This window comes from Candida theae (assembly GCF_024610275.1).
Source record: "Candida theae strain CBS 12239 chromosome Unknown scaffold7, whole genome shotgun sequence".
Classification (NCBI taxonomy): domain Eukaryota; kingdom Fungi; phylum Ascomycota; class Pichiomycetes; order Serinales; family Debaryomycetaceae; genus Lodderomyces; species Lodderomyces theae.
The window spans coordinates 323,338-351,239 of NW_026261433.1; the positions used below are offsets into that span (position 1 = coordinate 323,338).

The 27,902-nt window shown below is 40.1% G+C and overlaps 14 protein-coding genes across 14 annotated transcripts; 7 read left to right on the forward strand and 7 right to left on the reverse strand. All coding sequences in view use genetic code 12, as the record gives it.

The window, feature by feature from the left end:
- Nucleotides 1–279: 279 nt before the first annotated feature.
- Nucleotides 280–2,037, forward strand: SFL1 (Sfl1p; the record flags this gene model as incomplete). The annotated part of the gene is made up of 1 exon (XM_051751657.1): nt 280–2,037. One exon carries the CDS (start codon nt 280–282, stop codon nt 2,035–2,037), a length of 1,758 nt encoding a protein of 585 aa, XP_051609262.1.
- An 83-nt stretch (nt 2,038–2,120) lies between these two features.
- On the reverse strand, nt 2,121–6,014 carry KGF57_002354 (ubiquitin-specific protease; the record flags this gene model as incomplete). The annotated part of the gene is made up of 1 exon (XM_051751658.1): nt 2,121–6,014. One exon carries the CDS (start codon nt 6,012–6,014, stop codon nt 2,121–2,123), a length of 3,894 nt encoding a protein of 1,297 aa, XP_051609263.1.
- A 270-nt stretch (nt 6,015–6,284) lies between these two features.
- KGF57_002355 (bifunctional AAA family ATPase chaperone/translocase) lies at nt 6,285–7,619 on the forward strand (the record flags this gene model as incomplete). The annotated part of the gene is made up of 1 exon (XM_051751659.1): nt 6,285–7,619. One exon carries the CDS (start codon nt 6,285–6,287, stop codon nt 7,617–7,619), a length of 1,335 nt encoding a protein of 444 aa, XP_051609264.1.
- Nucleotides 7,620–7,641: 22 nt separating this feature from the next.
- On the reverse strand, nt 7,642–7,926 carry KGF57_002356 (uncharacterized protein; the record flags this gene model as incomplete). Its single annotated transcript, XM_051751660.1, has 1 exon — nt 7,642–7,926. One exon carries the CDS (start codon nt 7,924–7,926, stop codon nt 7,642–7,644), a length of 285 nt encoding a protein of 94 aa, XP_051609265.1.
- Nucleotides 7,927–8,241: 315 nt separating this feature from the next.
- Nucleotides 8,242–11,355, forward strand: ADP1 (putative ATP-dependent permease; the record flags this gene model as incomplete). Its single annotated transcript, XM_051751661.1, has 1 exon — nt 8,242–11,355. One exon carries the CDS (start codon nt 8,242–8,244, stop codon nt 11,353–11,355), a length of 3,114 nt encoding a protein of 1,037 aa, XP_051609266.1.
- Nucleotides 11,356–11,437: 82 nt separating this feature from the next.
- CEK2 (Cek2p) lies at nt 11,438–12,601 on the reverse strand (the record flags this gene model as incomplete). The annotated part of the gene is made up of 1 exon (XM_051751663.1): nt 11,438–12,601. One exon carries the CDS (start codon nt 12,599–12,601, stop codon nt 11,438–11,440), a length of 1,164 nt encoding a protein of 387 aa, XP_051609267.1.
- A 1,134-nt stretch (nt 12,602–13,735) lies between these two features.
- On the forward strand, nt 13,736–15,958 carry KGF57_002359 (tRNA (cytosine-5-)-methyltransferase; the record flags this gene model as incomplete). Its single annotated transcript, XM_051751664.1, has 1 exon — nt 13,736–15,958. The coding sequence occupies one exon, from the start codon at nt 13,736–13,738 to the stop codon at nt 15,956–15,958; it is 2,223 nt and encodes a 740-aa protein (XP_051609268.1).
- A 146-nt stretch (nt 15,959–16,104) lies between these two features.
- Nucleotides 16,105–16,689, reverse strand: KGF57_002360 (uncharacterized protein; the record flags this gene model as incomplete). The annotated part of the gene is made up of 1 exon (XM_051751665.1): nt 16,105–16,689. One exon carries the CDS (start codon nt 16,687–16,689, stop codon nt 16,105–16,107), a length of 585 nt encoding a protein of 194 aa, XP_051609269.1.
- Nucleotides 16,690–16,829: 140 nt separating this feature from the next.
- On the forward strand, nt 16,830–17,969 carry KGF57_002361 (uncharacterized protein; the record flags this gene model as incomplete). The annotated part of the gene is made up of 1 exon (XM_051751666.1): nt 16,830–17,969. The coding sequence occupies one exon, from the start codon at nt 16,830–16,832 to the stop codon at nt 17,967–17,969; it is 1,140 nt and encodes a 379-aa protein (XP_051609270.1).
- A 502-nt stretch (nt 17,970–18,471) lies between these two features.
- PIM1 (ATP-dependent Lon protease) lies at nt 18,472–21,606 on the forward strand (the record flags this gene model as incomplete). Its single annotated transcript, XM_051751667.1, has 1 exon — nt 18,472–21,606. The coding sequence occupies one exon, from the start codon at nt 18,472–18,474 to the stop codon at nt 21,604–21,606; it is 3,135 nt and encodes a 1,044-aa protein (XP_051609271.1).
- Nucleotides 21,607–21,692: 86 nt separating this feature from the next.
- Nucleotides 21,693–23,021, reverse strand: KGF57_002363 (uncharacterized protein; the record flags this gene model as incomplete). The annotated part of the gene is made up of 1 exon (XM_051751668.1): nt 21,693–23,021. The coding sequence occupies one exon, from the start codon at nt 23,019–23,021 to the stop codon at nt 21,693–21,695; it is 1,329 nt and encodes a 442-aa protein (XP_051609272.1).
- Nucleotides 23,022–23,378: 357 nt separating this feature from the next.
- On the reverse strand, nt 23,379–23,885 carry NHP2 (snoRNA-binding protein; the record flags this gene model as incomplete). Its single annotated transcript, XM_051751669.1, has 1 exon — nt 23,379–23,885. The coding sequence occupies one exon, from the start codon at nt 23,883–23,885 to the stop codon at nt 23,379–23,381; it is 507 nt and encodes a 168-aa protein (XP_051609273.1).
- A 260-nt stretch (nt 23,886–24,145) lies between these two features.
- Nucleotides 24,146–25,009, forward strand: KGF57_002365 (uncharacterized protein; the record flags this gene model as incomplete). The annotated part of the gene is made up of 1 exon (XM_051751670.1): nt 24,146–25,009. One exon carries the CDS (start codon nt 24,146–24,148, stop codon nt 25,007–25,009), a length of 864 nt encoding a protein of 287 aa, XP_051609274.1.
- A 43-nt stretch (nt 25,010–25,052) lies between these two features.
- SEC26 (coatomer subunit beta) lies at nt 25,053–27,896 on the reverse strand (the record flags this gene model as incomplete). The annotated part of the gene is made up of 1 exon (XM_051751671.1): nt 25,053–27,896. One exon carries the CDS (start codon nt 27,894–27,896, stop codon nt 25,053–25,055), a length of 2,844 nt encoding a protein of 947 aa, XP_051609275.1.
- Between the last annotated feature and the right edge of the window lie 6 nt (nt 27,897–27,902).

Sequence of the window (27,902 nt, forward strand, 5' to 3'; positions counted from 1 at the left end):
TTGTTTATTTTTTTTTTTTTTTTTTTTTTTTTGGGGTGTCTGCCAAAAGAGAAACAGAGAGAAATATTTTAAGAAATTTTGCAGCAATCGAAAGGTCATATTTCCGTACCACAAATATTGCTCAAAAATAGTGGGAAACAGAAATAAGGCACGCATACAAACATACACACAGAGACAGCCACATACACAACAGTAGTCTCTCCAGTCTATTTATACCTGTGATAAGTTTCCCTTTTTTGCAAAGACTTATACAGGTATCTCTCCACAAAGAAATATCCAATGTCTAAAGTGCTTCACCTCAATACACCTGCATCTGGCGAATCCACCATTCTTTCGACCTGGTCTTCAACGTCTTCAATCAGTACATTATCGTCCGTTGCTGCCGCATCTTCAGAACTAGAAATAACCAAAACTACATTTGAACCAAGACCAATGCTGATTACTGGTTCCATTAGTGGTGTGCTCGAGAGCAGCCCATTTCAACATGAGCAAAGATTGGCTGAAATGGTACTCAATCACCCAGACATTGCCAGGACATCTTCCGGGAAGCCTCAAATTGTATTCATCCACAAATTGTACGACATGTTGAGCAACGATTCAATCTCTCATTTGATCAGATGGGCACCCGACTCCATTTCCTTCTACATATTCCCCGGTGAGAGTTTTTGCAAAGTGCTTGCCCAATACTTTAAGCACACCAATATGTCGTCATTCATTAGACAATTGAACATGTACGGGTTTCACAAGGTAAATGACAATAATAATTCAGTTCCTTCTTCCGAGATCCGAAGTACTAATTCAAAATGGGAATTTCGCCATTCACAAAATCATTTCAAAAAGGGAGATTTCGAGTCATTGAAGTATATCAAGAGGAGAAGTTCCAAAACCACCAATGACCAAAAAGAAGTGGTTGATTTGAAATCAATTCCTCATACATCTGAATATTTACAGAGGCAAGTTGAAAATGAGCATTCACCATTCGATACCCATTTCTCAACCCCAAGTCCATCGCAAGCACCAAGGAACCAGTACCCTCCATTGTTCCCTAACCAAGTCCCACAAATGCCACATTTTTCCATGGATGCACCAGCTTTTCAACCCAATTCACTACTACAAACTCAACATATCGAAAGAACACCGCCAAGGTTGAAATCTCCCTTGACTTCAAATCAACCACCATTGATGACCACAACCCTACACAATTTCAATCAAAGCGGTCCAGATACTACATTGCCTTTGCCACAAACAATACAACAAGGACAACAACAACAACAACAACAACAACAACATCATCATCATCATCATCATCATCATCCTCGGGATTATGTCCATCAAAGGCCACCAATCACTACCCAGTACTCCTTTGAAAGTGCAAACGCAAGTGCAGCAGCAGCAGCAGTAGATGATACCAAATCCACCACGTTATCATCAGAGGCGGAATTTTGGAAAAGAAAGCACGCGGATTTGACTGCTGATTTTGACACTTTGGTCGGAATCGTTGAACTGGGAACAAACATTGACGTCGAGTATCAAAGGTTCAAAAAATCCAGGCTGGCAAGGCAACAATTGAATAATCATAGTATGCTGATGCCACTAATGACATCTTTATCTGTTGCTTCTGCTCCTCAATCAGATAATTCCACGCATTTGTCTACCTACTACCCCCAGTTCAAACCCAAGTTCAACTTACCTGTACTCCAACAAAGAGCTGAATCAAAGTCGTATAGTCCGATGGGCACACCAATAACACAAAAGGATTATTTTTTACAGAAGCAACAACTAACGCAACAACAACAAATGCCCGTGCTCAAGATTCCTTCCCTCATGGTGAACCAACTACAAGTGAGAACAAACTCATTACCTGGTGAATTACAAAAAGGAAAATGTCCAGTATCACCAAACACAAGGTTACCAACCGGTAAAAGAAACTCCGATTCAGTAATCTCGGCTCCAAGGCTCCCCAGTGTAAATGAATTAACACTGAACTTGCCTGTTTTCAATCCCAATTTGAACATCAAGAGAAAGCGCTCAGCATAAGTTTATATTTCAATATCATCTTTCTAACTTTGTCTCTTTTTAATTGTCTCCTTAGAAATTTTCAAAGTTGTGATATATTTGTTTTACTTACAACTAATCACTCTATTTAAAGGATTGATGTAATCCTTTTCTAGATCACTCTTGACATATACAATATAATATGGGGTTGCTGTGTTTCCTTCAAGAAAATTGAACACTTCCGCGTCAGACACTTCAGTCACGATTTCATCGTTATATTTCCTGAAAATGTTGTTTTGATCAGGATCTTTGATGTATATCCAATAATGCCCATAACTTGCCTCGCCTCGGTGTATGAATATGGCAAAGATCGAGTATCCAACTTGAGTGTAGTTGTCAAATTGAGTGCTCATTTGTACTTCAATCTGGTTAATCCTCAATTCGATTTCCTCAACTCGGTTCCTCAACTGGGTAATCTGATCAGACAAAACTCGAACTGTAGTTGGTTCAATTGAGAGCTTATCATCATCGCGTACTTTCTTCTCCAAAAATGCCTTTGTCGTGATCAAGCTATCAATGATATTCATTGAAGTGTCTTCATCAACAGCCAAAATCTCATTCTTTTGGCTGGTCAACTCCGCAAGTTCTCTCCTCCATTGAAAAACTTCTTCCCTCTTTGACAAAATAACCTCATCTTCTGTATCCAAGTACCGGTCGAGATATATCTTATCACTAAATGGAATGGGCTCAATGCTTTTATATGCCATCAACTTTTCTCGATCAAACATGACTCTTTGTACATGGAATTGCATTATCTGGGGAAGTTCAGTAATCGTTATCGATTTCTTTGCCAAACCTTCTTCCAATTTCACGGTATCCTCATTGAAGTAATTATCCAAAGCATCGTAGATACTCTTTGGATGGTCACTTACATTAATGATTAAACTGTTGAACCGCTCCATCAAAACCCTGGCTTCTGATGATGAACTTGATTCAGTTGACTCCAATGGCTGGATAGTTTGCTTTGTTTTGCCAAAAAATAGCTTCTTTATCAAATCGTATTGTTCGCCATCATCATCCAAGTACGTTGGAGGTAATGCCAGTTCAATTTGGAAAATAACATTCTCAATACATTCAGTAACATCCTGCTGTCGACCAATCTCAATTGTGCTCTCAATCTCATCGGTGGAAATCGCCAACATTTTGGATTTCAGACCATCAGTCTGTGAAGATGTAGAGCTGGTAGACTCTGAGGTGTCAATGTCTTCAATAAACTTGTCTGTACTCACGTCCTCTCCAATAATGCGTGACTCCACTTTGACTTCATCGTTGTCATCACTTTTGGCCATGACTTCTTCGGGACCACCTACATCGAAGGTTGTATCATTTTCATCCTTGAATGGATCATCCTTAACTTGTTCAACAACTCCACTATCATTGTCCTCAATTTTAACATCCCCTTCCTCGTCTAAATCTTGTGGAACAGGGTGACTTTCCTTCTGCTCAAAATTGACTGGTTGCGACATTGGCAAAAATGACAAATACGCCAACTCTTTACTAGGTTGAACACACCTCTTGTCAGTTGTGATCATCTCTTGAAACAACTTTTGCAACTGATAAATAAACTGATTCGACCGACGTATTTCAGCAAGCTCAACTTTCCGACCACCAATCTTTCTTGACCCTGAAAAATCAAACACATCAAAATCGTCCTCATCAAAATCCAAAACCAAATCTCGCAAAGGCTTGATGCAAAAGTAATACTGCAATAAAGAGTTCAAGTAGCACGTGTTTCCAATATTATCTAATCCTGCAGGCCAATTTTCTGCCGGTAACAAGAATGAATCAATCTTGCCTGTTTTGACAAAATTCAACAAAATTTCGGATTTGCGAAACTCGGCAATTGTATTCATGGCAAATCTCAACTGACGGATATCCACTTCAGGTGACAATGATTTGTTTTGAAAGTTGCTAATAATTTCAAACTCCGAAGTCCTTGCGTTGGCATTGAGAAGCTCGTAAGCCCTTGCTTCTGTTATATTCTCCAATTCGGGAACTTTGACGTACTCCGGAAGTTTTGTTTCCAAGTAATTCAACAAAAGATAGCTTCTTCTATTTATTGCCACTGAGGCCAAGGCCCTGTTCAAAAATACAATCTCGTCCGCATCTGCATTAAAGCCGTTTTGCTGTAGCAAATCATCTGCCTTGAACTCGTAAGCAGTGACAACAACATCATCCTCGGTGATTTCTTCTACTCCAAGCTCCAGCAACGCCAAGTTCATTGGAATAACTTCGATTGCTAAAAAAGATTTCAAAGCGTTGGAGTTTTTTGCGTAAGCAACTCTTTTGAGGTTATTGTAAAAGTACTGGTAATTTTTTGGATCACTTGTGCACTGGTCTTTGTACATTGCAATAATAACATCATCGTCAATCGAATCTACTGGTGTATTAGAATCAACCACGACTCCCAAAGTTTGCAATGAAGACACATAATCTTTGAACCCAACAAGCTCCCCGTTTTGCGAAAGTTTGTTCAAGTATGCATTCAATTTGTTTATTCTCGAGGAGCTTGCGACAAAATTGCTTACATCCTTCAAAGCGTCGATGTAGTACAATTTATTCAAAGGGTCGGATTGTACCGAGAGCTCAAAGCACTTGACCAATAGTTCTTCTTGAAAGTATGTTGACGCACTCAACGTAATAAATGCTGGCAACTTGTTAGCCACATTGTTGTTGTAGTTGTTGATACTACTCAATTTGTCGTATTCGGCAAGTATACTGAACACTCGAGACATGTTATCCGAGAAGGAATAATTGGACCGAAAATCGTTCTTTTCCGCAAACAAGCCCCTACCAACATAGATCAACTCGAGGATTTTTCTCACAAATGATTCTTCTAATGCTGGTGACTTGGATAGGTCTGGTGGAACAACCGTATTTTGCTCCTCATTCAAATGAAATGATAGCTTTTCAAGCAAAAGATTGGTGTCAATAAATGTTTCCATCTTTGTGTTCTTCAAACTGATTGTCCGTTGTGGCATATCCTTGTATTCTATTGGTCCTCTTAAAACCTTGATCAATGTGCTTATACAATTCACAGGAGAAGGCACCAAGTCGCTTGTTAATCCGGGATGACGTTCGTACGTGGACAAATATCTATCTTTGATGATGTTTTCGCTTGTGAGCAGGTTCAACTCTGCACTAGTGAACTCTGGTTGGAAGACGGTTAACCTAAGTAGGTTGTTGTGCAGTGAATTAAGGCTTTTGAAATATGCGTCGTCAACTGTATGATCCTGTTCAGGGTAGTCTCCCAACAATAATTTCAATTCATGTACAGATATGAGATTCTTTGGGATAACATGCCATTGGTGCTTGTCTATAACATTTCCGATACCTAATTTTGGCTCATCTTCAACCGATACCAATCTGAAATGGAAACACCTGGGATCTCTGCCAACCAATAAACCACGAACAACTCGTACAATCTGATTGGTCTCCTCTATCCTTCTCTCTTCAACTGAAGGGCAATACTCTACAAACTCGTTCAATATTAATGTCTGGAAACTGAAGGGGCTAGAGTTGACAAGTTGGCTCAACGGAAACGCATACTCTATAGGTTTCCCATTTAACAAACTAGTCTCCAATCTATCCTTCGTCGGTATGGTCCATTTCAAATCATCAAGTATACGATTTATAGTTTTGAACGGGTATTTTATAAGCTCGTCATTAGATATGGTAGTGATGAGATTCGTTTGTGTGTCATTTAGACTTAGATCGTTGTAGTGTGGGGGCTCAGACTCTGATGATTGCTTCAATGCCGAATCATCATTGGATGGAGGATTTGACTGTGCCGGTTGTCTGAAAGGGTTCCTACTTTGCAACTCAGTGACTGAGCTGCTTGATTGATTAGTTATCGGAGATTCACCGGTATCTGACGTACCCATAATGATGCCTGATGGTGGGTTGGTACTTGTCGTTGATGATGATGACAACGACGACAACGACAATTCCTCGCTCATGAAGATTGAATGATATTTGTTTTCTTGATCCTAATGTGCTATTTAATCACAATATCGCCTGATATCTTGATTGCTTTGCGAGATCTCGTGTTTCTAAAGTGTTGTTCAAAGCACCAGCCAAAAATAATTCGGTTTTGCGTGTGGTCACTGTCACTCTAAATTCGCGGATTCAAATTTTTCAGTAGCTCCAGGTAACCAAACAGAGAGTTTCACCAACAATACACACCATCCTCCTCCTCCTCCTCCTCCTCCCCATCTACTCATTTGCACATGTCACAGCAACCACAAGCCATAGATTTTGAAAAGATACGAAGTGCCTCGGATGGCAGCCTCAAAGGCATGATGTCTGTTGGTTTCAAAGAAGTGGTATTGAACAATCCCTACTTTGCAGCAGGTGGTGGGCTAATGCTTCTAGGTACAGGATTGGCATTAGCGAGACTGGGGATTGTGAAAAGCTCTGGATTCCTATATCGTCAAATGTTGGTTGATTTGGAAATCCCCTCCAAGGACAAGTCATATTTGTGGTTTTTAGAATGGATGTCGAAGCACAAGTATAGAAGCTCACGTCATCTCTCAGTCGAGACCAATGTTATCACCCACGATAATGGAGCAATTACAACAAAATTTTCACTAGTTCCTGGACCGGGGAAGCACCTTCTCAGATACAAGGGGGCTCTCATACTAGTCAATCGTGAACGGTCGGGAAAATTGTTAGATATGACTAGTGGGACTCCATTTGAGACTGTCACCTTAACAACCCTTTACCGGGATCGGAAATTGTTTAACGATTTGTTATATGAGGCAAAGAATATGGCCTTGAAAGCCCGCGAGGGAAAGACGGTTATTTTCACGTCATGGGGACCCGAGTGGAGACCATTTGGTCAACCAAGATCAAAGAGATTATTAGGCTCGGTTATTTTGGACAAGGGAATTGCTGAAAGCGTTGTGGATGATGTTAGGGACTTTATGACTAGCGGCGAGTGGTATCACAAAAGAGGAATACCCTATAGAAGAGGCTACTTGTTGTATGGTCCTCCAGGAAGTGGAAAGACTTCCTTCATACAAGCTCTTGCTGGAGAATTGGACTACAATATTTGTATATTGAACATTTCGGAAAACACGTTAACTGACGATCGCTTGAATCACCTCATGAATCACATCCCCAATAGGTCTATCCTATTGCTTGAGGATGTTGATGCAGCGTTTAACAAAAGAGAGCAATCGACTGACCAGGGCTACACAAGTGGTGTTACATTTTCAGGACTTTTAAATGCCTTGGACGGTGTCGCAAGCGCAGAAGAGTGCATTACATTTATGACAACAAATCATCCAGAACGGTTGGATCCAGCTTTAATGAGACCAGGTCGTGTTGACTTTAAAGTTTTGATTGGCAACGCTACTGAGTACCAGGTGAGGCGTATGTTCCTTCGATTCTACGAAAATGAAGAAGAGTTGTGTGAGGAGTTTCTCAACAAATACAGAAAACTCAATTTGCACAATGTCAGTACCGCCCAATTGCAAGGCTTATTTGTGTATAATAAAAGGGATCCCAAGGCTGCCATAGATATGATCGAAACGCTTAGGAACCCCAATTCCGTATTTTAGAATGTATATAGACTCATATAAATCACATCTTGTAGCGATCCATTACTTCTGATTCAGCCTTTTCTACTCTCTGTTCCGTGATCTCGCCCTCATTTCCTGGACCTATACTCTTCTTGCGTGCCTCTTTTAAAACATCATTTATGAATGAAAGGTAGAGTAGATATATGACCAAATCACTGTTGTCTTTCCTTAGCAGATACTCGCCATCATCTACTTGTTGACTTTTTGAAGAGTTCAATTTGGCATGTAGTAGTTTCCTGAACCTTGCTGAATCGTATGTCTTGTAGTTCTTCTCAACTTTTGACATGGTTTCCAAGCTTGTGGGGTGTGTGTTTGTGGGTGATTCGTTGTAGCTTCAGCTTTGCCTTAGAGCAAAGAAAGTTTTGATAATTCGAGAGGTGATGTCTTTGTGTAATGCAATGTCAAACTCACCCAACAAAGAGAGAAAAATGGCAAATGAATAGTTGTTAGAAAACTATCACCAGCAAATATATAGCAAACTGAATTTTCAAAGATCCCCATAGGAGTCATTAAAATCACATTTGTAAACTACAATTTCAAACACTGTTGCATTGACTGAGCAGCCCGCAGCCCGCAGCCCGCAGCCCATATCCTATCTAAGATGAGACTCTCGCCGTTATTTGCTGTACTTGTGTTGTTCAACGTTGCCTCGCCCTTGACGCTAGAAAACTCCGAGGATCTAAAAAAGTCGTTGACCAAAATCAAAAACCGTGGAATAATCGATAAGTTTGAACTCAATCCAGACAAACTCTCGGATGTGTTTTCGCAAGTAGTTGAGGACGAAAAGAAACCAGATAAAGACTGTCCCCCATGTTTCAATTGCAATTTGCCAAACTTTGAATGCACACAATTTTCACAATGCAATACATTCACGGGTATGTGCGAATGTCAGCCAGGTTATGGAGGACTAGATTGCTCTGAGCCATTGTGTGGGTCCTTGGCTGATGGAAACAACAAGAGACCAATTAGAAAGAAGGACGTTTGCGAGTGCAAGTCCGGTTGGTCTGGTATCAATTGCAATTTGTGTGAGCGAGATGATGGTTGTGACTCATTTATGCCGGATGGAGTCAGAGGAACATGCTACAAGGAAGGTATTATTGTCAACAACTTTCATCAAATGTGCAATGTCACCAATAACAAAATTTTGGCTATTTTAAAGGGCAAGATTCCACAGGCTACATTCTCATGCAACAGAACTGCTGAGAACTGTAATTTTCAATTCTGGATTGATCAAAAAGAGTCGTTTTATTGTGACTTGAACAAGTGTGTTTTGGATTATGACTTGGCGCAAAACACTACGCACTACAATTGTGAAAAAGTAGCTTGCAAGTGTTTGCCTGATAGAATGCTATGTGGTGAGGCTGGTTCAATTGATATATCTGAATTCCTCACTGAAACAATTAAAGGGCCAGGTGATTTTACTTGTGATGTGGTCAAGAAAAAGTGTCGTTTTTCGGAGCCAAGCATGAATGATCTCATTCAAAGTGTGTTTGGAGATCCTTACATCACCTTGCAGTGCAAATCTGGTGAATGCGTTCACAAAAGTGAGATCCCTGGATATCATCAACCCGATAACCCTAAACTCACCTTGGGTAATATATTTCTGATTGTGGGTGTGTTGTTGGTATGCCTCTTGTTTGTTGTTACAATCGTTAGAAATATAAACGAATCGGCTTTATTCAAAAAGAGCGACGGTTATGAACCGCTTCCGACTGATGCAAATGTCATGATGAATCAAAATTTTGAGCCCACGACTCTTTCTTTTGAAAACATCAGTTATACTGTCGGTGAGAAGGACACGCAAGTTTTGAACAACATTTTTGGCTTGGTAAAGCCTAGGGAATGTTTGGCGATAATGGGTGGATCCGGGGCTGGTAAAACAACTTTGTTGGACATTCTTGCTGGAAAAAATAAGGATGGTAAAATTTCGGGTAACATATACGTCAATGGCAATAGCATTGATCTCAAACACTACAAGGAAATTGTTGGATTTGTAGATCAAGAAGATCATTTGATTCCAACCTTGACTGTCTATGAAACGGTCTTGAATAGTGCATTGTTGAGATTACCCAGAGACATGACCTTTGAGCAAAAGCAAGCAAGAGTTTTGGAGGTGCTTAATGAGTTGAGAATTATTGGCATCAAGGATCGGGTTATTGGATCTAGCTTTAAGCGGGGAATTTCAGGAGGTGAAAAGAGGAGAGTTTCCATTGCATGCGAGCTAGTTACTTCACCTTCGATTTTATTTTTGGATGAACCTACCTCGGGGTTGGACTCCTACAATGCCAGAAACGTTGTGGACTGTTTGGTTAAACTTTCTAGAGACTACGAGCGTACTATAGTCTTTACAATTCACCAGCCGAGGAGCAATATTGTCTCATTATTTGACAAGTTGATCTTGTTGAGTGATGGTGATTTGATTTTCTCTGGTGAAATGATTAAAGCCAACGATTTCTTTACCAAAAATGGATACAAGTGTCCCTTGGGTTACAACATTGCTGATTATTTGATTGATATTACTGTTGATCACAACAAGATTGTGAAAGTCTCCAATACTGACTCCAGTGTTGTAGCATCCACATCATCGGGAATTGATGTTGAGGATATTCACTCTGAGTTTTTGAAAAACAGGAGTCCAAGCCAAATTGACACCACTAGGGAATGGGAGCATTTTGCTGTCCATCGTGATGAGTACAACACCGACGTAATTGGTCGTCATGTCACCTCAAGCGGTGAAGAAGAAACACTTTTACGGTTGAAAAATAAGTTGCAGTCCTTGTTTGTTGAGTCATCCTTGGCAGAGGAATTGAAGACAGAAATTGATGAAGGTAAAGAAAATCCAAAAGAATTTGATTTGAAACGCCATGATATCAAAAAGGCAACAATACTCGAACAGATATTCATACTTTCTTCGAGAACTTTCAAAAACCTATATAGAAACCCAAGACTTTTGTTGGCTCATTATGTGTTATCATTGGTGGTGGGTTTATTCTGTGGGTACCTTTACTACGATGTCAAGAACGACATCAGTGGTTTCCAAAATAGGTTGGGTTTCTTCTTTTTCCTTTTGGCCTTTTTCGGGTTTAGTTCACTCACTGGATTGCATTCTTTTTCCACCGAAAGAATTATATTTGTTCGTGAGAGGGCCAACAACTATTATAACCCTTTGAGCTACTACATCAGTAAAATCTTTTGTGATATCATTCCATTGAGAATGCTCCCACCCATCTTGTTAATTAGCATCGCTTATCCGCTTGTTGGTTTAACGATGGAACACAATGCTTTTTTAAAGTCGATTTTGATTTTGGTTTTGTTCAATGTCGTAGTTGCAGTGGAGATGTTGATCGTGGGTATATTGGTGAAAGAACCTGGTACATCGACTATGGTTGGCGTTTTATTGTTATTGTTGTCGTTGCTATTCGCTGGGTTGTTTATCAACAGCGAGGACTTGAATATTCAAATTAAGTGGCTAGAATGGATTTCTGTGTTCCACTATGCTTACGAAGCATTGACAATTAATGAAGTAAAAGATTTGATATTAAGAGAGAAAAAGTATGGCTTGTCAATAGAGGTTCCTGGAGCAGTGATTTTGAGCACCTTTGGCTTCAACGTTGGTGCGTTCTGGAGAGATGTTTCATATTTGGGTGGTTTAACTACATTGTTCTTGGCATTGGGATATGTATTCTTGTATTTCTTCACCATTGAAAAGAGGTAGTCAATATCTATGGTCTAGTTGAGAGAGAAAAAAAACAAAAACAAAAATAAAAAGCGAAACGTTATTGATTAATCATCTGCCCTTATCTCTTTCCTGACATGATCTGGTCATAGATCAATTTCTTCAAGTCCTCCACATTCAAATCCTTTTTGTCAATATCGAACGCAAATTCCTCCAATGGGATGGGTGACGTAACTGGTTCATCCAATGGGTCATGATAGTTACTCATGTAAGGATGTTTCAAAGCCTCTTTTGCTGTTATCCGTTTACTGGGATCAAAGACCATTAATTTTTCCAATAGGTCAATGGCTAGCGGATTGACTTCCAAATCGCGATTTTGATGTCTGATTCGTCTGCATGGATGATTCGAACAAAATGTGTGAAAATTTATCTTGGACCTAACGGGTAACGACTTTATAAACACTTTTGCTCTTTTGGATTTGATCACTTCCAAATCCCCCTCTGATGGTGTGCCCAACAATTCGAATATCAAAGTCAATTGATTGATATAGTCCGACCCAGGAAAAACGGCCTTATAAGTCAATAGTTCAAACAATATACACCCAACTGACCACATGTCAATGGCAGTTGAGTAATGTGAAGCACTGAGCATTATCTCCGGTGCGCGGTACCACCTTGTAGCTACGTACTCTGTCAACAACGAAATCTTGTTTGCCAGCATTCCAAGGGAATCAAGTCTGGCTAAACCGAAATCACAGAGCTTTAAATCGCAATTTTCATTAACCAAGATATTTGAAGGCTTCAAGTCTCTGTGGATGACATTGGCACTGTGGATTAATTTCAAACTTTTCAAGATTTGATAGATGAAAAATTGTACGTGTTGATCACTCAATGCATGAGTTTGGATTATTTGATGCAAATCACCGGGCATGTACTCTTGTATCAAGTACACTTCGCTAAATGAGCTATAGTTGGTAGGTCTTTGAACATCATACAACTTAACCACATTCTCATGCGAGTTAAACTTTTGCAACATTTTAATCTCACGGAGGGTTCTCAAGCAAAATAGTGGTCTCTCAAATGGTTCAATCTTCTTTATTGCTACTTTTGTGTTTGTAGGTAAATGAACCGCCATTGCAACTATTCCGTAAGCTCCTTCTCCAATGATTTTGAGAACTTTGAAATTCTGTGAAATATTGAACACAACTTTACGCAGTGTCTCTGGTGGTTGAGATTTTGACATCTTGTAAGTTTCATCTTTTGTTTTTACCAAAGTTGTAGACATTGTCCTTGTGATGGAGTAAGAAGTAAACGGTACATGGAGGAAGGGGGATTTGTTGGATTTTTATATGCAGTTGCAAATTTGCAAATTGTGGAGGGAATTTAGTAGATGAAACCCGTTAACTCAAAATAAAATGGACTTGTGATTAATTGATGAAACTTTTTAATGTTAGAAATTATAAAAAGAACACTGCTGGAAATTTCTAACAGCACTAAATTAGTTAGATCAATTTTTATTTTCTTTTCCCTTTTTTTTTTTTTTGCAACTTGTTTCATGTCTAGAAACAGCGACTAAAGCTTTAATAATCGATTTCTTTTTTTATTCAGTTGAACACCAGTACTTGTTGGTGCTTTGCACCCTCAAGAAGGAGGTGCCATAATATAGAGCTGTTCGTGGTGTATACCCCCCTTTGAACTTTCATGTAAGGTTTGTTGCATATCAGTTGTTGATGCCCGCGTTCAATCTTTCGTATCCGAGGCTGTCTCCATTTTGTGTCACTGTTTCCGCATTGATCCCTCTGAAACATATGATTGATTTTAAAACAGGAACCACTTCAGTTTTCAAATGAGAAAGAATAACGCACTTAGTCACCATTGACACTCTCTATGCACTTACCATGCAATCGAAAACTTACTAACGTACAAAGAGATGTTTCATGTGCACTATTCAGCACAAGCAGCAATAAAATTTAGAGAATTGCGGTTCCCCCACCAGGAAGACAGGACGGGGTGAGAACCATACTGTCCATTCCGTCGGTAAACATCAATCCGCTCTATATCCCCATTCTCTTACCCTCTCTCTATTGCTTTGTGTGTTGAAAGGAATGAGAGAAGATTGAGCCTAAAACAGAATGGCACCTCAGTAACTACTGAAAGAAGACACGTACTCAAACACTCTGACACCACTAAAACTACCATAACGACACATGCAAATATGAACTTGATGCAAAGCATGAAATCATGTGTGTTTATCCACCCTATTTTTATCAGTTTAAATAGTGATGTGTGAATTATTGTCCCAACATACACTACCTTTTGATCTCATCACGAATTTGGGTAAATTTTTCAGAGAGAGTTATTAACCATGCAATATTGCATGCTAAATAGACTTGCAGCTCTCCAAAGGACCAGTTTTTTAATGCCAAAAAGAAACTCAAGAAGAAACAACAAGGGGAAAGCCTTCACCAGACAAAATACTGGTAACGATAATCCTACATGGAAAGAAGTTGTCAGGGAAAATGAAATATGGGAAGAGTACTACAAAGCCATGAATATTATCCCAGATAACGAATGGGATGATTTCAAAAAGGCATGCCAATCGAATCTTCCGATGACTTTTAGAATCACCGGAAGCAGGAAGCATGCCGAAGAGATCAGAAACATCTTTGTTGACAGACATTACAACAACTTGAAAGGAAAGGAATATGAAGGTGTTGATTTAACTCCCAAAAACATTGAATTCTATCCTGATAAATTGGGTTGGCAGATTGATGTTAGTAAACAGGTGATCAAAAAGCAAAAAGATTTTGCTAAAACGCAGAGATTTTTAGTAATCGAGACAGAGGTGGGGAACATTAGTAGGCAAGAAGCAGTCTCAATGATTCCACCTTTGCTCTTGGACGTTAAGCCTGAGCATTATGTTTTGGATATGTGTGCCGCTCCTGGTTCCAAAACCGCCCAATTGATAGAAGCCTTGCATGCTAATGACGAGCAACAATTGCCAACCGGATTTGTGTTGGCCAATGATTCCGACTACAAAAGAAGTCATATGTTGGTTCATCAAGTCAAAAGACTAAACTCCCCCAATTTTTTGGTCGTCAACCATGACGCTCAGTTATTCCCTCGTATAAGATTGAACGAACATAAAGAATACTTGAAATTTGATAGAATTCTTTGCGATGTGCCATGTTCAGGAGATGGTACAATGAGAAAAAACATCAATATTTGGAAAGACTTTAGAACGGGTAATGCCATTGGTTTACATCCATTGCAGTACAACATTTTGAATAGAGGATTACAATTGTTGAAAAAGGGGGGAAGATTGGTATATTCCACTTGCTCGTTATCTCCAATTGAGAACGAAGCTATAGTTGCAGAAGCTTTAAGGAAGTGGGGGGACAAAATAAAACTTGTGGATGTGTCGCACGAGCTTCCAGGGTTGAAAAGACGTCCAGGTATTTCCAACTGGCCGGTGTTTGGGAAAGATATGAAGGTCAAAGAAAAGGGTGAAGATGGACTCGTTGATTCGCTATTTCCTCCAACGAAGGAAGAGGCTGACAGATTCGGATTAGATAAATGTGTGAGAGTGTATCCTCATTTACAAAATACAGGGGGGTTCTTCATCACAGTGTTTGAAAAAAATGACCCAGATTCTAATAAAAGACAAGCTGACGAGAGTGATGTGGAGGTGGAGGTGAAGCAAGACTCAAAAAGACAAAAAACCGAGTCAGAGAGTGGGCAGATTGTAGAACTGTCGGATATAACTACCGAGGATGCCAACACTACTACTACTACTACTACTTCCACCACCACTACCACCACCACTGCTGCTCCCAGTGAACAACAACCAAAACCACTCGAAAGAAAACTGAGATTGCCAAGAGATGCAAATGAAGAACCATTTGTGTTCCTTGATCCTAACAATGAAGAATTGAAAAAATGTTTCCCATTTTATGACTTTTCCTCTGCTTTTCCCAGAGACTGCACCCTTGTTCGAAATGCCACTGGTGAACCATTGAGAACTGTATATTACGTATCGCCCATGGTGAAGGAGATTTTGACTACGGATGACCAGAAGTTGAAACTAGTCCATGGTGGTATCAAGTTATTTGTCGCACAAAGAAACGACGTTGGAACGTGTCCTTGGAGGGTCCAGACTGAAGCTTTACATACAATTGAGCATTTTATTGGAACAAAAAGACATTTGACCTGCAATTTGGAGCTTTTGAAGTACTTGTTTGTGAACGCGTTCCCTAAAGTGGAAGAGTTGAAACTGTCAGGTTTGGATGAAGAATTCTCCAAGAAGTTGGACACCTTGGAAGAGGGTTGTTTATTCTTGACTGTCAAGCGTGGCGATGGCTTGGAGGATTTGTTTTTGCCTCTTTGGAAAGGAAGAGCCAATGTCAATTTAATGGTGAGCAAGAAGGATACTCATGAGTTACTCTACCGTGTTTTTGATATTGAGACCAGTGCAAAAGATGAAGGTAAGGAGAGAATATATCAGGAAAAGGTAGAAGCTGAAAAGAAGGCAAGGGCCGAGGCTGCTGCACTGTCTACCGGGCCGGAAAAGGATGTACAGAATGCGATTGAGACAGAAACGCCAGAGACTGAAAATAAGGAGGAATCTGATGATCAAGAGTAAATAGCAATTGCATGTAGCTAGTAAATGAATGCATTATAAAGTTGTACACACAATCATTTATCAAATAGAGCTTGATTTGGTGTTGTCGGAGGGCTCTCTCTCTTTCTCTCTCTGTCTCTCTATGTGTGTGTGCCAATCTTGAATTACTAGTCGGACTCTATTACAGACTCCGCAGAACTATCATCGTCCTCTTCATTTCCCAGGCTTTTGTCATCACCTACGTCACCTCTTTGCAACAACATCTTGCAAAAACCTTCCGTGACTAGTTCATCCACCCAACTTTCAAGCATCATTCCCATACTTAGTAACGCCGTTTCATCCATACATTCCAAGTACTTATGCACGTCTGATTGTCGTTTCATGTCTTTGGTATACTTTCGTGCTACAAAGTAGTGAATACATTTGAGTAATTCTGAGGGCGGTAGTAATTTCTCCCCCTTTGCACCTTCAGGATCAGCAAATGGTATATTCAACTTTCCAGGCTTCATCATGTCTAAAACTTCATCCGGCGGGATTGTCCTTCCTTTCGCTTTGAATACCTTGTCGAGGTCATCAGCATCCTTGTCGATGACTACCTTGAGACCATTTCGTTTGGGGATTAGTTTGTGTGCTGTTTTATTCTCCACTATATACCTTCGATTGATCAATCTCAGCTCATGGTACTCCCCATTAGCGGCTTCATATACGTTCGAGTCATTCAAAAGCTTCTTGCTAGATTCTGTGATGTTCATTGTCCAAGTGTATGTCTCTCTCTCTCTCTCTCTGTATATATATGAGATGAACTTTCGGAATACCCAGGTAGCGTAGCTATAACGCCGAAAAAGGTAAACAAAACTTTCACCGAATTAAGTCCAACTTCTATAAGGCAAAAATGGTAGATTTACGGTTAATCAACAAGCATTATGCGCTACGGGAACAGATTCGGCAACTTCTTCAGGAGGATGAAGAAAGGAAGAATTTCATAAAGTTGTCGATATTACGGCTATCTGCTTTAAAGCGCGGTGGTGAAGGAACGCGGGCAAAGAAACTGACACGAGGAAGCCCATCGAAACCTGCAGTGAATTCAGCAACAAAGGACTACGAGATCGAACTTAATAAGCTAAAGCAGGAATACTCAACCAAGCTGAAATTGCATGACGCCAAACTCCAGTCCCTAAGACAAGAAAATGAACGGCTAAAGGCTCAAGTGAGAAAGTTGAACTCTGATGGTTCATCTTCTAGTATAAGCAAACTACAACCAAAAAAGCGGAACTTACCAAGCCACCGTTCCATATTTAGTCCTGAAAAGTTCAGTTCAATTTCAAGCAAATCGAGCACAAGTCGCCATTTGTTTCCCACTATATTTGATGATGAATTAATAACTCCCATCAAAAAGATCCCAGAAACAAAGCTTGTAAGTGACTTGATGAAATCAGTTTCTGCAAAGTCTCCCACCAAAGTAGCGAAATTTCAAGACTCGGGTTCATTGGCAGATGATTTTGCAATACCCAATGCAACTTCATCCCCTACAGGAAGTTCGAAATTTCGATCGCCAACCAAGTTTGTGAACGATTTTGAAAATGATGGTAATGGTGATAATCATTTAAGTCGCAGGCGAAGTCCTTCCCCGGACTTTACTCCGAATCGGAGACCGAGAGTTCTTAGGAGTACAGGCTCTTCTGCTCCGGGTGAGGAGAAAGCTGAAAAACTGCCGCTGGCTCGGAATACTAATGCTTCTGTGGAACATTCAGGGTCACCAATCAAACTGGAAAGACGAGTCAAGAAAGTGAGAAAGAGGAAATTACTAGATATTCCTAGTTTGGTCCAACATGACGAGTCAGAACTGGCATTCCCTGATGCCGATGAGGAGAGCATCAATACTCTTGCAAAGTATGAGGATGCACATTTCGAGGAAAATCTAGGGGCAAATGACACCTCTAATAACTCCCTCAAGAGAAAATTGGACTTTGATGGCCAAGTATTGGATCCTGAGCCTCCAAAGAAACGACGCAATGTATTCAAAATTGATTAAACGGACAATTCATAGGACTATATAACCAAATGTTTGAGTACGATTGACTCATTAGAAGGTAACGTTGCCTGTCTTCTCTACGTATACATCTATATAATGCGGCTCTGCTCTATTTCTCTTTCTATTTGGCTACCTCGCGCCAGCTTAGTAAGACGGAGAGAAAGAAAAAAAAAAAAAAAAATTATGTTCTCAAACTTCAAGCAGATTTGATGGCAAATAGTCACCATTAAATAAAGGAGAGAGAGAGAGAGAGAGTACATTTCACATTTACAAGAAAGTCTGTTTAACTTCTCCAAAGACTGTCTCATATTAAATTTGGAAACTTTTTGATTCCAGAATGTTGAAATTAAACAAGTGTGGGAGTGTGCTCCGTTCAAGGAACCAATCATGCATACGATCTTGTGCCATTACAAACACGATACGCTTTGCTTCCTCGGCGACGACGACCTTGAGGCCAAATTCGTTGTCAGACAGACCCATTACAAATATTCCATTACCTTCCATGGCATTTCCGAATCCTTTCTCGCATCCGGAGTTGTTCGATACTGCATTATTACTCGATAAACTGGATAAGCCTGATCTGAACTCAAAAGATCGAAAATCACCTAATAAATCTGATCAAGGGCCCGGCACTTTAGAGAAAAAGGATCAAGAGAGGAAAGATGACAAAAAGGATGACAAGCTTGATAAGGATGATGAAAGTATCAAGAACGACGAGAAGGATATTGAAGAAAAGTCTGTTGATATCAAAGAAAGCATAAACCCAAATTCACCTGTATCTTCTGTAGGTGGCGGAATCTCAAATCTCAGCAACAGCAACAACAATGATGGTAATAATGGTGATGATGGCTCAAAAGGCGACAAACCTTTGGTAAATACAAAAACGGGTTTGTATACTCCATTTTTAGCCATACCGATGAAAGATCGCCCGTGTTTGCCTGGAAGATACTGCACAATCACAGTTACTGACCCTGAAGTGATAAAGTGTTTGCAAGAAGTTGTGGAGACCAAGGAGCCCTACTTTGTTCTTTTCCACGTGCGTGATCCAAATGATCCAGATGCACATATTGACATTATCAAGGACAAGGAATTCGTTCATGAGATTGGTACTTTGTGCCAAATTGCTAAAGTGACACCTTTGGATTCTACCCATGTTCATATACTAGCATACCCGCATAGAAGAGTGAAATTGGTTGATTTGAGTACGCCGAAAGTCAAAAGTGAAAATATCGAACAACAACATGACAACTTCCCAACAGCTTACCTCAAGAAATATGGAATATCGTATGCTGCGGTCCAGCCAGTTGAAGATGTGCCATTTGAGAAAAATGATGTTGAGATACAAGCTTTGGTTGAAAGCATTAAAAGCTTGTGTGCCGGGTTCTCGCCGAACCCGTTGGCAGCAGAAAGTGGTAGAAAAGTGCTCAACAACCCATCGATGCTTGCAGATTATGTCGGGGGGTCTGTTTGCGGTGATGCTAAGCAGATTCAGGAAATCATGGATAGTTTGGACGTTCAAAAGAGATTGGAAAAGACATTGGAGTTGCTTAAAGTTGAAGTTGATGCTGACGAAATCAAGCGTAAAGCCCACATAAATATGAGGGAAAGAACAGAGAAGCAGTACGCGCAAATGTTGATCAAGGAGTACACCAAGGAATTACTCAAAGCCGCCGGTATTGGTGAAAACTCCAAAGCAGCGAAGTTTGATGAACGTATTAAACATTTGAAAATGCCAGAAGAGGCTTTGGAAGCGTACAAAACAGAGAGAGCAAGATTGGGAACTCAAAGTGATATGGAGCTGAATGTGATTGAGAGGTACCTCGATTGGCTTACTTCTATTCCATTTGGTATCTACTCCAAAGACTCTTTCAATGTGAAAAAGGCTAGAAAAATTTTGGATAGAGATCATTATGGCTTGAAAGATGTCAAGGACAGAATATTAGAGTTCATCTCCGTCGGTAAAGTTTCGGGTAATGTCAATGGTAAGATTTTGTGTTTGGCTGGTCCTCCAGGTACCGGTAAAACATCTATTGCAAAATCCATAGCTGAATCGTTAAACAGAAAATACACCAGAATAGCTGTGGGTGGTGTGCAGGATGTTCATGATGTCAAGGGTCATAGAAGGACATATGTTGCATCTATCCCGGGTAGAATAATTTCCGCATTAGTTCAGGCTAAAACATCCAACCCATTAATGTTGATTGATGAAATCGACAAGTTGGACACAACTTCACATGGAGGTGCAGCAAGAGCATTTTTGGAAATATTGGATCCCGAACAAAACAACTCGTTTGTTGACAACTTTATTGAAGTTAAGGTGGATTTGTCAAAAGTGTTGTTTGTTTGTACAGCTAACTACTTGGGAAATATTCCTGCTCCATTGAGAGATAGAATGGAGATAATTGAGGTGAATGGATACACAAAGCACGAAAAAATTGAAATTGCAACAAGGCATTTGATTCCTGATGCTTGCAAAAAGGTTGGTTTGGAAGAGAGCCATGTGGAGATTCCAAGAGCAACCATTTCAAGATTGATTGACAAGTATTGCCGTGAAAGTGGTTTGAGACATGTCAAGTCTTTAATCAATAGAATTTTCAGCAAAGCTTCAATGAAGATTGTTGAACAGGTTGAAGAACAGCAACCTGAGGAAGAGGAAGAGGAAGAAAAGCCAGAGGAGATTGTTGTCAGTGCAACTGAAACGGACACGAAGAATGATGCTGAAGTATCAAATGAGAAAGCTAAAGACATCTCCGAGTCAAAGTCGGAAACACCTGTTGCCAGCACTGATGGCAAAGAAGTGAATGAGGCAAACAAAGCTGAAGAAGCAGGTGACGAAACTGGAGGAGCTAAAAAGAGTTTTTCCAAAGAAGAGGAAGCCGAAGTGACTGTCGCGAAATTGGACTTACCAGAAGGTATAAAGATTGAGGTTACCCCTGAGAATTTGAAGGACTTTATTGGACCCGAGATATACAACAAGGATAGAATTTATGAAGAATTGAAACCCGGTGTTGCTACAGGGTTAGCCTACAATACTTCGGGTGATGGTGACGCGCTTTATATTGAGTCCATATTGACCGATTCAATTGCATCTGACGTTGGAAATGGGGGCTTACACGTCACTGGTTCGTTGAAGGATGTCATGAAGGAGTCAGCATCCATTGCATACTCATTTGCCAAGCAATTCATGGTCAACAAGTACCCCGAAAATAAGTTTTTTGAAGCAGCAAACATCCACGTTCATTGTCCAGGAGGTGCTATTCCTAAAGATGGGCCTTCAGCAGGTATTGCATTTACCTCATCCTTGATCTCGTTGGCTTTGAATAGGTCCTTGCCTAATGATACAGCAATGACGGGTGAGATAACCTTGACGGGAAGAGTGTTGGCAATTGGTGGTTTGAGAGAAAAGACCCTAGGTGCAAAAAGAGCTGGGTATACAAAGATCATTTTCCCTAAGGATTGTGAATATCAATTGGAAGAAATTCCTGATGAAGTTAAGGAGGGCGTCACCTACATTCCAGTTGAGTGGTATGGTGAAGTTTTTGAACATTTGTTCAATCTTAGTAAAGACGAAGGCAATGCCGTCTGGAAAGATGAATTTGCAAAGAGAGAGCAAAAGAAGAAGGAAAAGAAGCAGTGAAACAACAATCGTGTATATATATATATAAAAAAAAAATATAGTAAAATGTCAAGATAGAAGTGAATTATAACCATAGTACGTAAACTTCATTCTGATGGCTTCTCCTTTGTCGCCATTTCTCCGAAGAAATTCTTCACCTCATCCTCAGTAACAACTCTACCTTGTTCTGCAAACGGTTTGAAAAAATCTCGAAGTTTGGATTTTATGGCGTTGTATGCTTGAATTCCTTCAATTGCTTGATCGCGAGGTAAAGATTGTATCGCGTCAAGAGCTGACAGCTCTGTGTTGGATGCAGTTGATGACCATGCGTCATCGGAATCATCTTCAGGCGGCTTGTAAATGGTATCATCTTCGTACAAAAACAGATTGTTTTGAAGAAATTGGTATAAATTTGATTGATGATCGAGTTTAGACACATGTTGCAACTTTTTCTTAAAGTTTCGGGCTAAGAAAATTGAGTACCCTTCACTGTCATGCTGGTCATTTGTCGTTTCCGTTTTCGTTCGCTTCACTCTTGGTTCATTCGCTTTTTCTTGTAATTCTTTCCATTCGTCTAAACTCTTGACTCCAACGAATCGGGGTAGCTTCTCCACAATGACTCCGGGAAACTCTTGATCCAATTGGTTGAAATTTTTACGAAACTTGGAGACGCATTGCCAACAAATGAATTCATCAAACGTTTTCAAATGGGGGAAGTGTTCTAGTCGATATTGAGCAGAGCCATCATCCGCTTCGTCTGAATCCTCATCACTCAGAGTTGTTTCTATGGGAAATTGGTTCCCATCGATTGCGGGTAAACTGTTTGAATCCTCGGTTGTATGATAATCACGACTCAATCCCATAATGCATCTATCATGAAACCAGTCTTCACCGCAGACAAATCCAAAATAGCACTGCAACATGGTACCAGTTTCTTTGGCTGGATCGTATAAATGCTTACAGGCACAGAACTTACCATGAAAATTTTGGTTATAAGCATTTGAATTGCTTGGTATATCCTCTGCAGGGAGGTCAATATGGCTCGATTTTCGGCTCTGTGCTCCCGCTAGAGGCCCCGTATTACTGCGATCTGCTCTTCTCAAGCTGCAAGCTCCGTTAGGCGTCTTTGCCATTCTCGTGGTTCCACAATCGCACAAGAATGATCGTTTGCTGAACAATTCAACCAAGTCGTGTTTCGAATGACACTGAATAGAACATGAATAGCATACTCCAATGGGCTGATTGTCATTCATTTTGGAACATGTTAAACAAGCATATATTTGTTGTCTCAATTCCCCTAAGTCATAAGTGCATTCATTTGGATCAAACGGCATCAAAGTTCGAGCCTCTCTTTCGAGCTCTTCCTGTTGGTTGATGTAGTCAATTGCAGTAAGTGAGTCTTGCAGGTCTCCTGATTCTGGTTCCTTATTCGACATGTTATCAAAGTTTGAATGATGTATCACCTCCTTTGGTTGTGTGTTTATCGTACGGAGACGCGCTTTTTGAAAAGTTCCGAGAAATTTGTTTTGATCTCTCTCTCTCTCTCTCTTTTTACGCAATTACCGACTCTATCACTACCCTTCAAGGGGAAGCTCAAAAGTGGTGGTCGAACTTTGCATGAAATCCTATCATCACTTTGCTTGCGTATACACCGGATCCGTCTTATGCTACTTCACTCAATTACACAAAATTTTCAATACAACAGTAGTATCTATTTTTATATATATATATATATACATATAAATCTAGTACACACTTTCTGACTATCGCAAATTCAAATCACCGATAGATCCCTAGTCAGAAGCCTTGATCTCCTTTACTACTTCATCATATCCCTCTCTATACTCATCAACCTTGTCTGCGTTCTTTTTGTTCTTTCCTCCGCCTGGAACAATCATGACGCACGAGGTGGGCCTCTTTGTAGCACCAGCACTTCCTAAATCCTCCTTTGATGGTATAAACACGTACGATACTGCGTTGTCCTCACACAAAACCGGGATGTGGGATATGACATCAGCTGGACTTATGTCTCCGGCAATGATTACAAGACCCTTTTCACCCTTTCTCAAAGCCTTGACAACTTCCTTGACACCTCTCTTCACGTGCTTAGCTTTGGATGCCTTTTTCACTGTCTTCAATATTTTTTTGTTCAACTTTTTTGATGCCAATGGTTTAGCAAATGGTAAGACTGCAGACATTCTCTTTTCATAGTTGTCTTCACCGGATATCGTCTCCTCTGACTTTGTTTTGGTTTCTTTAACCTTTGTTTCTTTGACTTTTCCTTCCTTTTTGCTTCCCATTGTTGTGAGTGTAGTAGAGTGTATGTGCAATGACGATGCTTCTCTCTTGTTGAAAATTTAGGCGATGATATGGCTCATCTTCAGAACATTGAATTTTCTTTTTTTTTTTTTTTTTTTTTTTTTTTTTTTTTTTTTTTTTTTTTTTTTTTTTTTTTTTTTTTTTTTTTTTTTTTTTTTTTTTTTTTTTTTTTTTTTTTTTTTTTTTTTTTTTNACACACACACACCACAATAATATCCACTAGGGTTCTATAATTGCCATAATGACACCCAATGATCACAACAGACAAGACCGGAAGCGCAAAAGGACACATCGGATACCTCGGCCAGCCTCGAACTCTTCCAACTCAGTGCCGCCTTCGTCTGCGTCCTCAAGCTACATACCACTGCAGAGCCAAACACTAGAATTGTGCCTTACAAATAAGTCGTTGAAGAGGGAAGTAGTAAAGAGTTCAGTAGACGATACAAAATTGATACATTTTTTGTCCAAACTAAATCCTCGTGAAGTGATATCTGTGAATGAAAACCAGTCACATGTCACTTTGATCATTAGCAGTTTTGAAACTAACTTGCTACAAATACCAGCGATCAAACATACCTTGGTCGAAAAGTTCCAAATCGATGACGTACTCGCTACGGAGGGCCCACCAGGATCAATAGATGTTTTGGTTACAGTGTACGGCAAAATGGTTGATGTTGCCAAAGCAGTAAACTACCTCATCTTCCTACTCAATGCAAACATCAACAACTTGCAAAAAGATGTCTTTACATTGAAATCATCCACTTATAAAGCCCATTTGTTATTGCGAAATTGCGAGGATCAACAGAATGTAAAATACATTGACACTGCTCAACTGTTCACCTACGACTACAACAGGAATATTCATGATGTTTTTGTTCAGGGTGATTTGACGTCACTCTTCAACTTTGTTCTCCATTGTCTTGAGAAAAAGTGGAATATAGACCCCAGTGCCGTACAATTGAAACCGATGTTTGGTATACATTTGGATCCAGCATTAAAAGTGAAACCAAAAATCAATGAAGACATCAAACTGAAGGCTCAAAGCAACTTACTACTGTATTTATATTCAAAGCAGGTTTCCGAGGCTATATATAATCAAACGTGAAAACATCACATTCTTTTAACACACTTTTCATTGTACTATCATCCTAAACACGAGTAACTACAGCATTTTTGCCTTTCCGGGATATCGACGCAACTCTGTCACCCAAACTCAATGCCAATCCTTGGCCCTTTGATCTTATCCTAACGTGTCCAATAATAGGACCATCGCTTTGCTTCTCGATACACAAGTTGGCCAATGCGTCTTCGCCGAATGTCGATCTTGAGTACAAATTTGCTGAGAGAAATTGGCATTCTTCTCCAACAACAGCTCCCGGTGTCAAGCACTCCATGTTGGTTCCCTTCATTAGCTCGTCAAGATAGTTTTTCAAAGAGCTTATTGGCGATTTGATGGTGATCTTGTTCTCCCATTCAAACTCATTCCACATCTTGCGGAATTGGCTTTCGGTACAAACAGCAGGTTTAATGTAGTCCATAATGTCAACGTGGACATCGTTCAAAATCACAATCGTAGATTCGTCAGAATGGTGTCCGTCGTATATAATATTTCCAAAAATGACACCCGTATCGGCAGATGTAACTTTGATTGTGGTTTGAATTTTGTAAAATCCGTGTGGGCCGATGTTTGTGGTGGTTGGTTTGTCGACAACTTTCAAATCACCCAATGTTGCAAATTCGACTGAAAGATTACGCAACGTTGTTGTTGTCTGGTTAACCAAAAGCACATCCAACACTACATCGTATTGGTGCACTTTCACAAAAGCTTCTGCGTATATTGGATCCGAAAATCCAGTCAACTGCAATATGTGGCTCAATCTCGATGACAAATTCTCCTTCTTCAAGTCACTTCCAGAGGCTACCGCAAGATCATCAGCCACCTTCTGGCCTGCCTTGTTGTCCTTATCAAGCTGTCTAAACACGATCGCATCATCTATTTGATCGGCATTTGCATGCAAGTCTCTAGCCTCCTCTTCTGCCTTCTTTGCCTCAACATCAGTAATTTGAGCTTTGAAAGCGTCTTTAGTGTCATCAAGGAAACTCGTGGTTATCTCTTGCACATCTTGCTCGTCATTTAAAATTTTAATGTAAGCAAAAATTCTATCCGCAGAATCTTCATCAATCTTCTTTGTGACCAACGAGCTCTCTCCCAATCTCAAAATTGACACCATGATCAATAATGCCTCTGCTTTCAAAGCATTCAAAATCTTGGGTTGGGTGTTCAATTTGCGCAAACGAAGTATCAACTTGACTAGTGTCGATGACAATACTGCCCCTAGATAGAAATCTCCAGCAAGCAACTGTTTTCTAACTGGAGTTTTCGTCTCGTCTTCGTACCCACTACCATTGACCTCAGCAGTTAAAGCAGACTCAGTGGCATAAGTACCATCTGGCAAAACAGTAGGACCCTTCTTTTTGTGTGGATGTTCCTCGTCTTCACCTCCTTCTGTATTGGCCGGCTCTTTTGCTTTCAACTCACTTGCTACAATAGGTACTTCGCCAATACTGGATCTGATATACTTCCATGCGTCCTGTATCAAATGTTCATCCAAAGCGTATTCACCAATAACCCAAAAGGCACCTCTAAACACCTTGCCACTCTTGACATTGGGCAATGTCTGAATAAGCTTCTTGATAATAGAATCCCTTAAATCGGGGAATTTTTCAACAACCTCTTTCACAAAGGTTATGACCTCATATGCTGATGTGGAGTTCAAATCGGCAATAGAGTCCAACAACAAATCAATGACATTTGCAGCAACTTCAACAAATTTGATGGCCAATTGATGGATAGCGTTGATCAACAACTGTCTGTATTCCATATTCTTATCGTCATTGGATGAGCTGGTGGCCTGTAACTCCTTCTTTAACAATTTTACAACGTCCTCCACGTTTCTCGAGGTAATAAACTCGAGAGTAACATCCAATGCCTTCTTTCTCACAGCCACATCTTGTGAAGACAAGACTCTCAAAATCTCCAATGATAAATCTTGCAAAACTCCTGGGTGTTGTTTGTTCAATTCCTTGATTCTTTCCAAGGTAATAATCTTTACGTTGTTGTCGGCTTCTTTGTTGGCCAACTCAACAAACTTGCTTCCTGCCAAAAGAATAGAAGCTGAATTTGAGCTCAAGGATGTTAACGCATTTGCTGCTTCGTACATAACGACATTGGATGAGCTTTCAACCATTTCAGTGACCAATTGGGCATATTGTTGCTTCAAAGCTGGGTTCAACAATGAATCCTTTTTGAAAAACTCAATAAAACTCAATTGCAATAATGGATCCAAGGTATCAATGACACTGATGTTATCTTGGATGTACTGCAACGCGGCATTCCTATTCAAGTCACCAAGACAAACAAATGCATTCCTCTTGCAAACCGAATCATTCTCATCGTACAAAAAGCGGTAGACTAATTCATCAACATCAGGGCATAAATGATCACTGACCTTGTGGATCGACCAAAGTGCGAAAACAGCATTTTTACGCACATACGCGTGTCTGTTCTCAAGGCACTGGCGAACATTGGGGACCAAAGTCTCCAACAACTCAGGCTCCTTCAACTTGGTCAAGTATCTCAACGTGATACCCCTAATGTATTCGTTGGGATGTTGCAAGTCACGCTGTATCGCATTACAAACAAGAATCATTTCATGTCTCATTTTACCTGAACTGTCAAGTTTTGGACAAACCTCCCAGTAATGATACAACAATCTCTTCAATTCTTTATTCTTGGATGGCATGACAAACCTAATGATGTGCATCAAAAGATCGGGTAAAGGGTCACCATTAAGTACGGTGATTATGATCTTCTTCATTGTATCAACTTTAACATCGTCCTTTCCCTTTTCCAACAAGGTTTTGTATTCATTTACGGAAACCTTGCTAGCCGTATTTGGCTCATATATCAACGTATACCCACTTTCACTCATTACTCA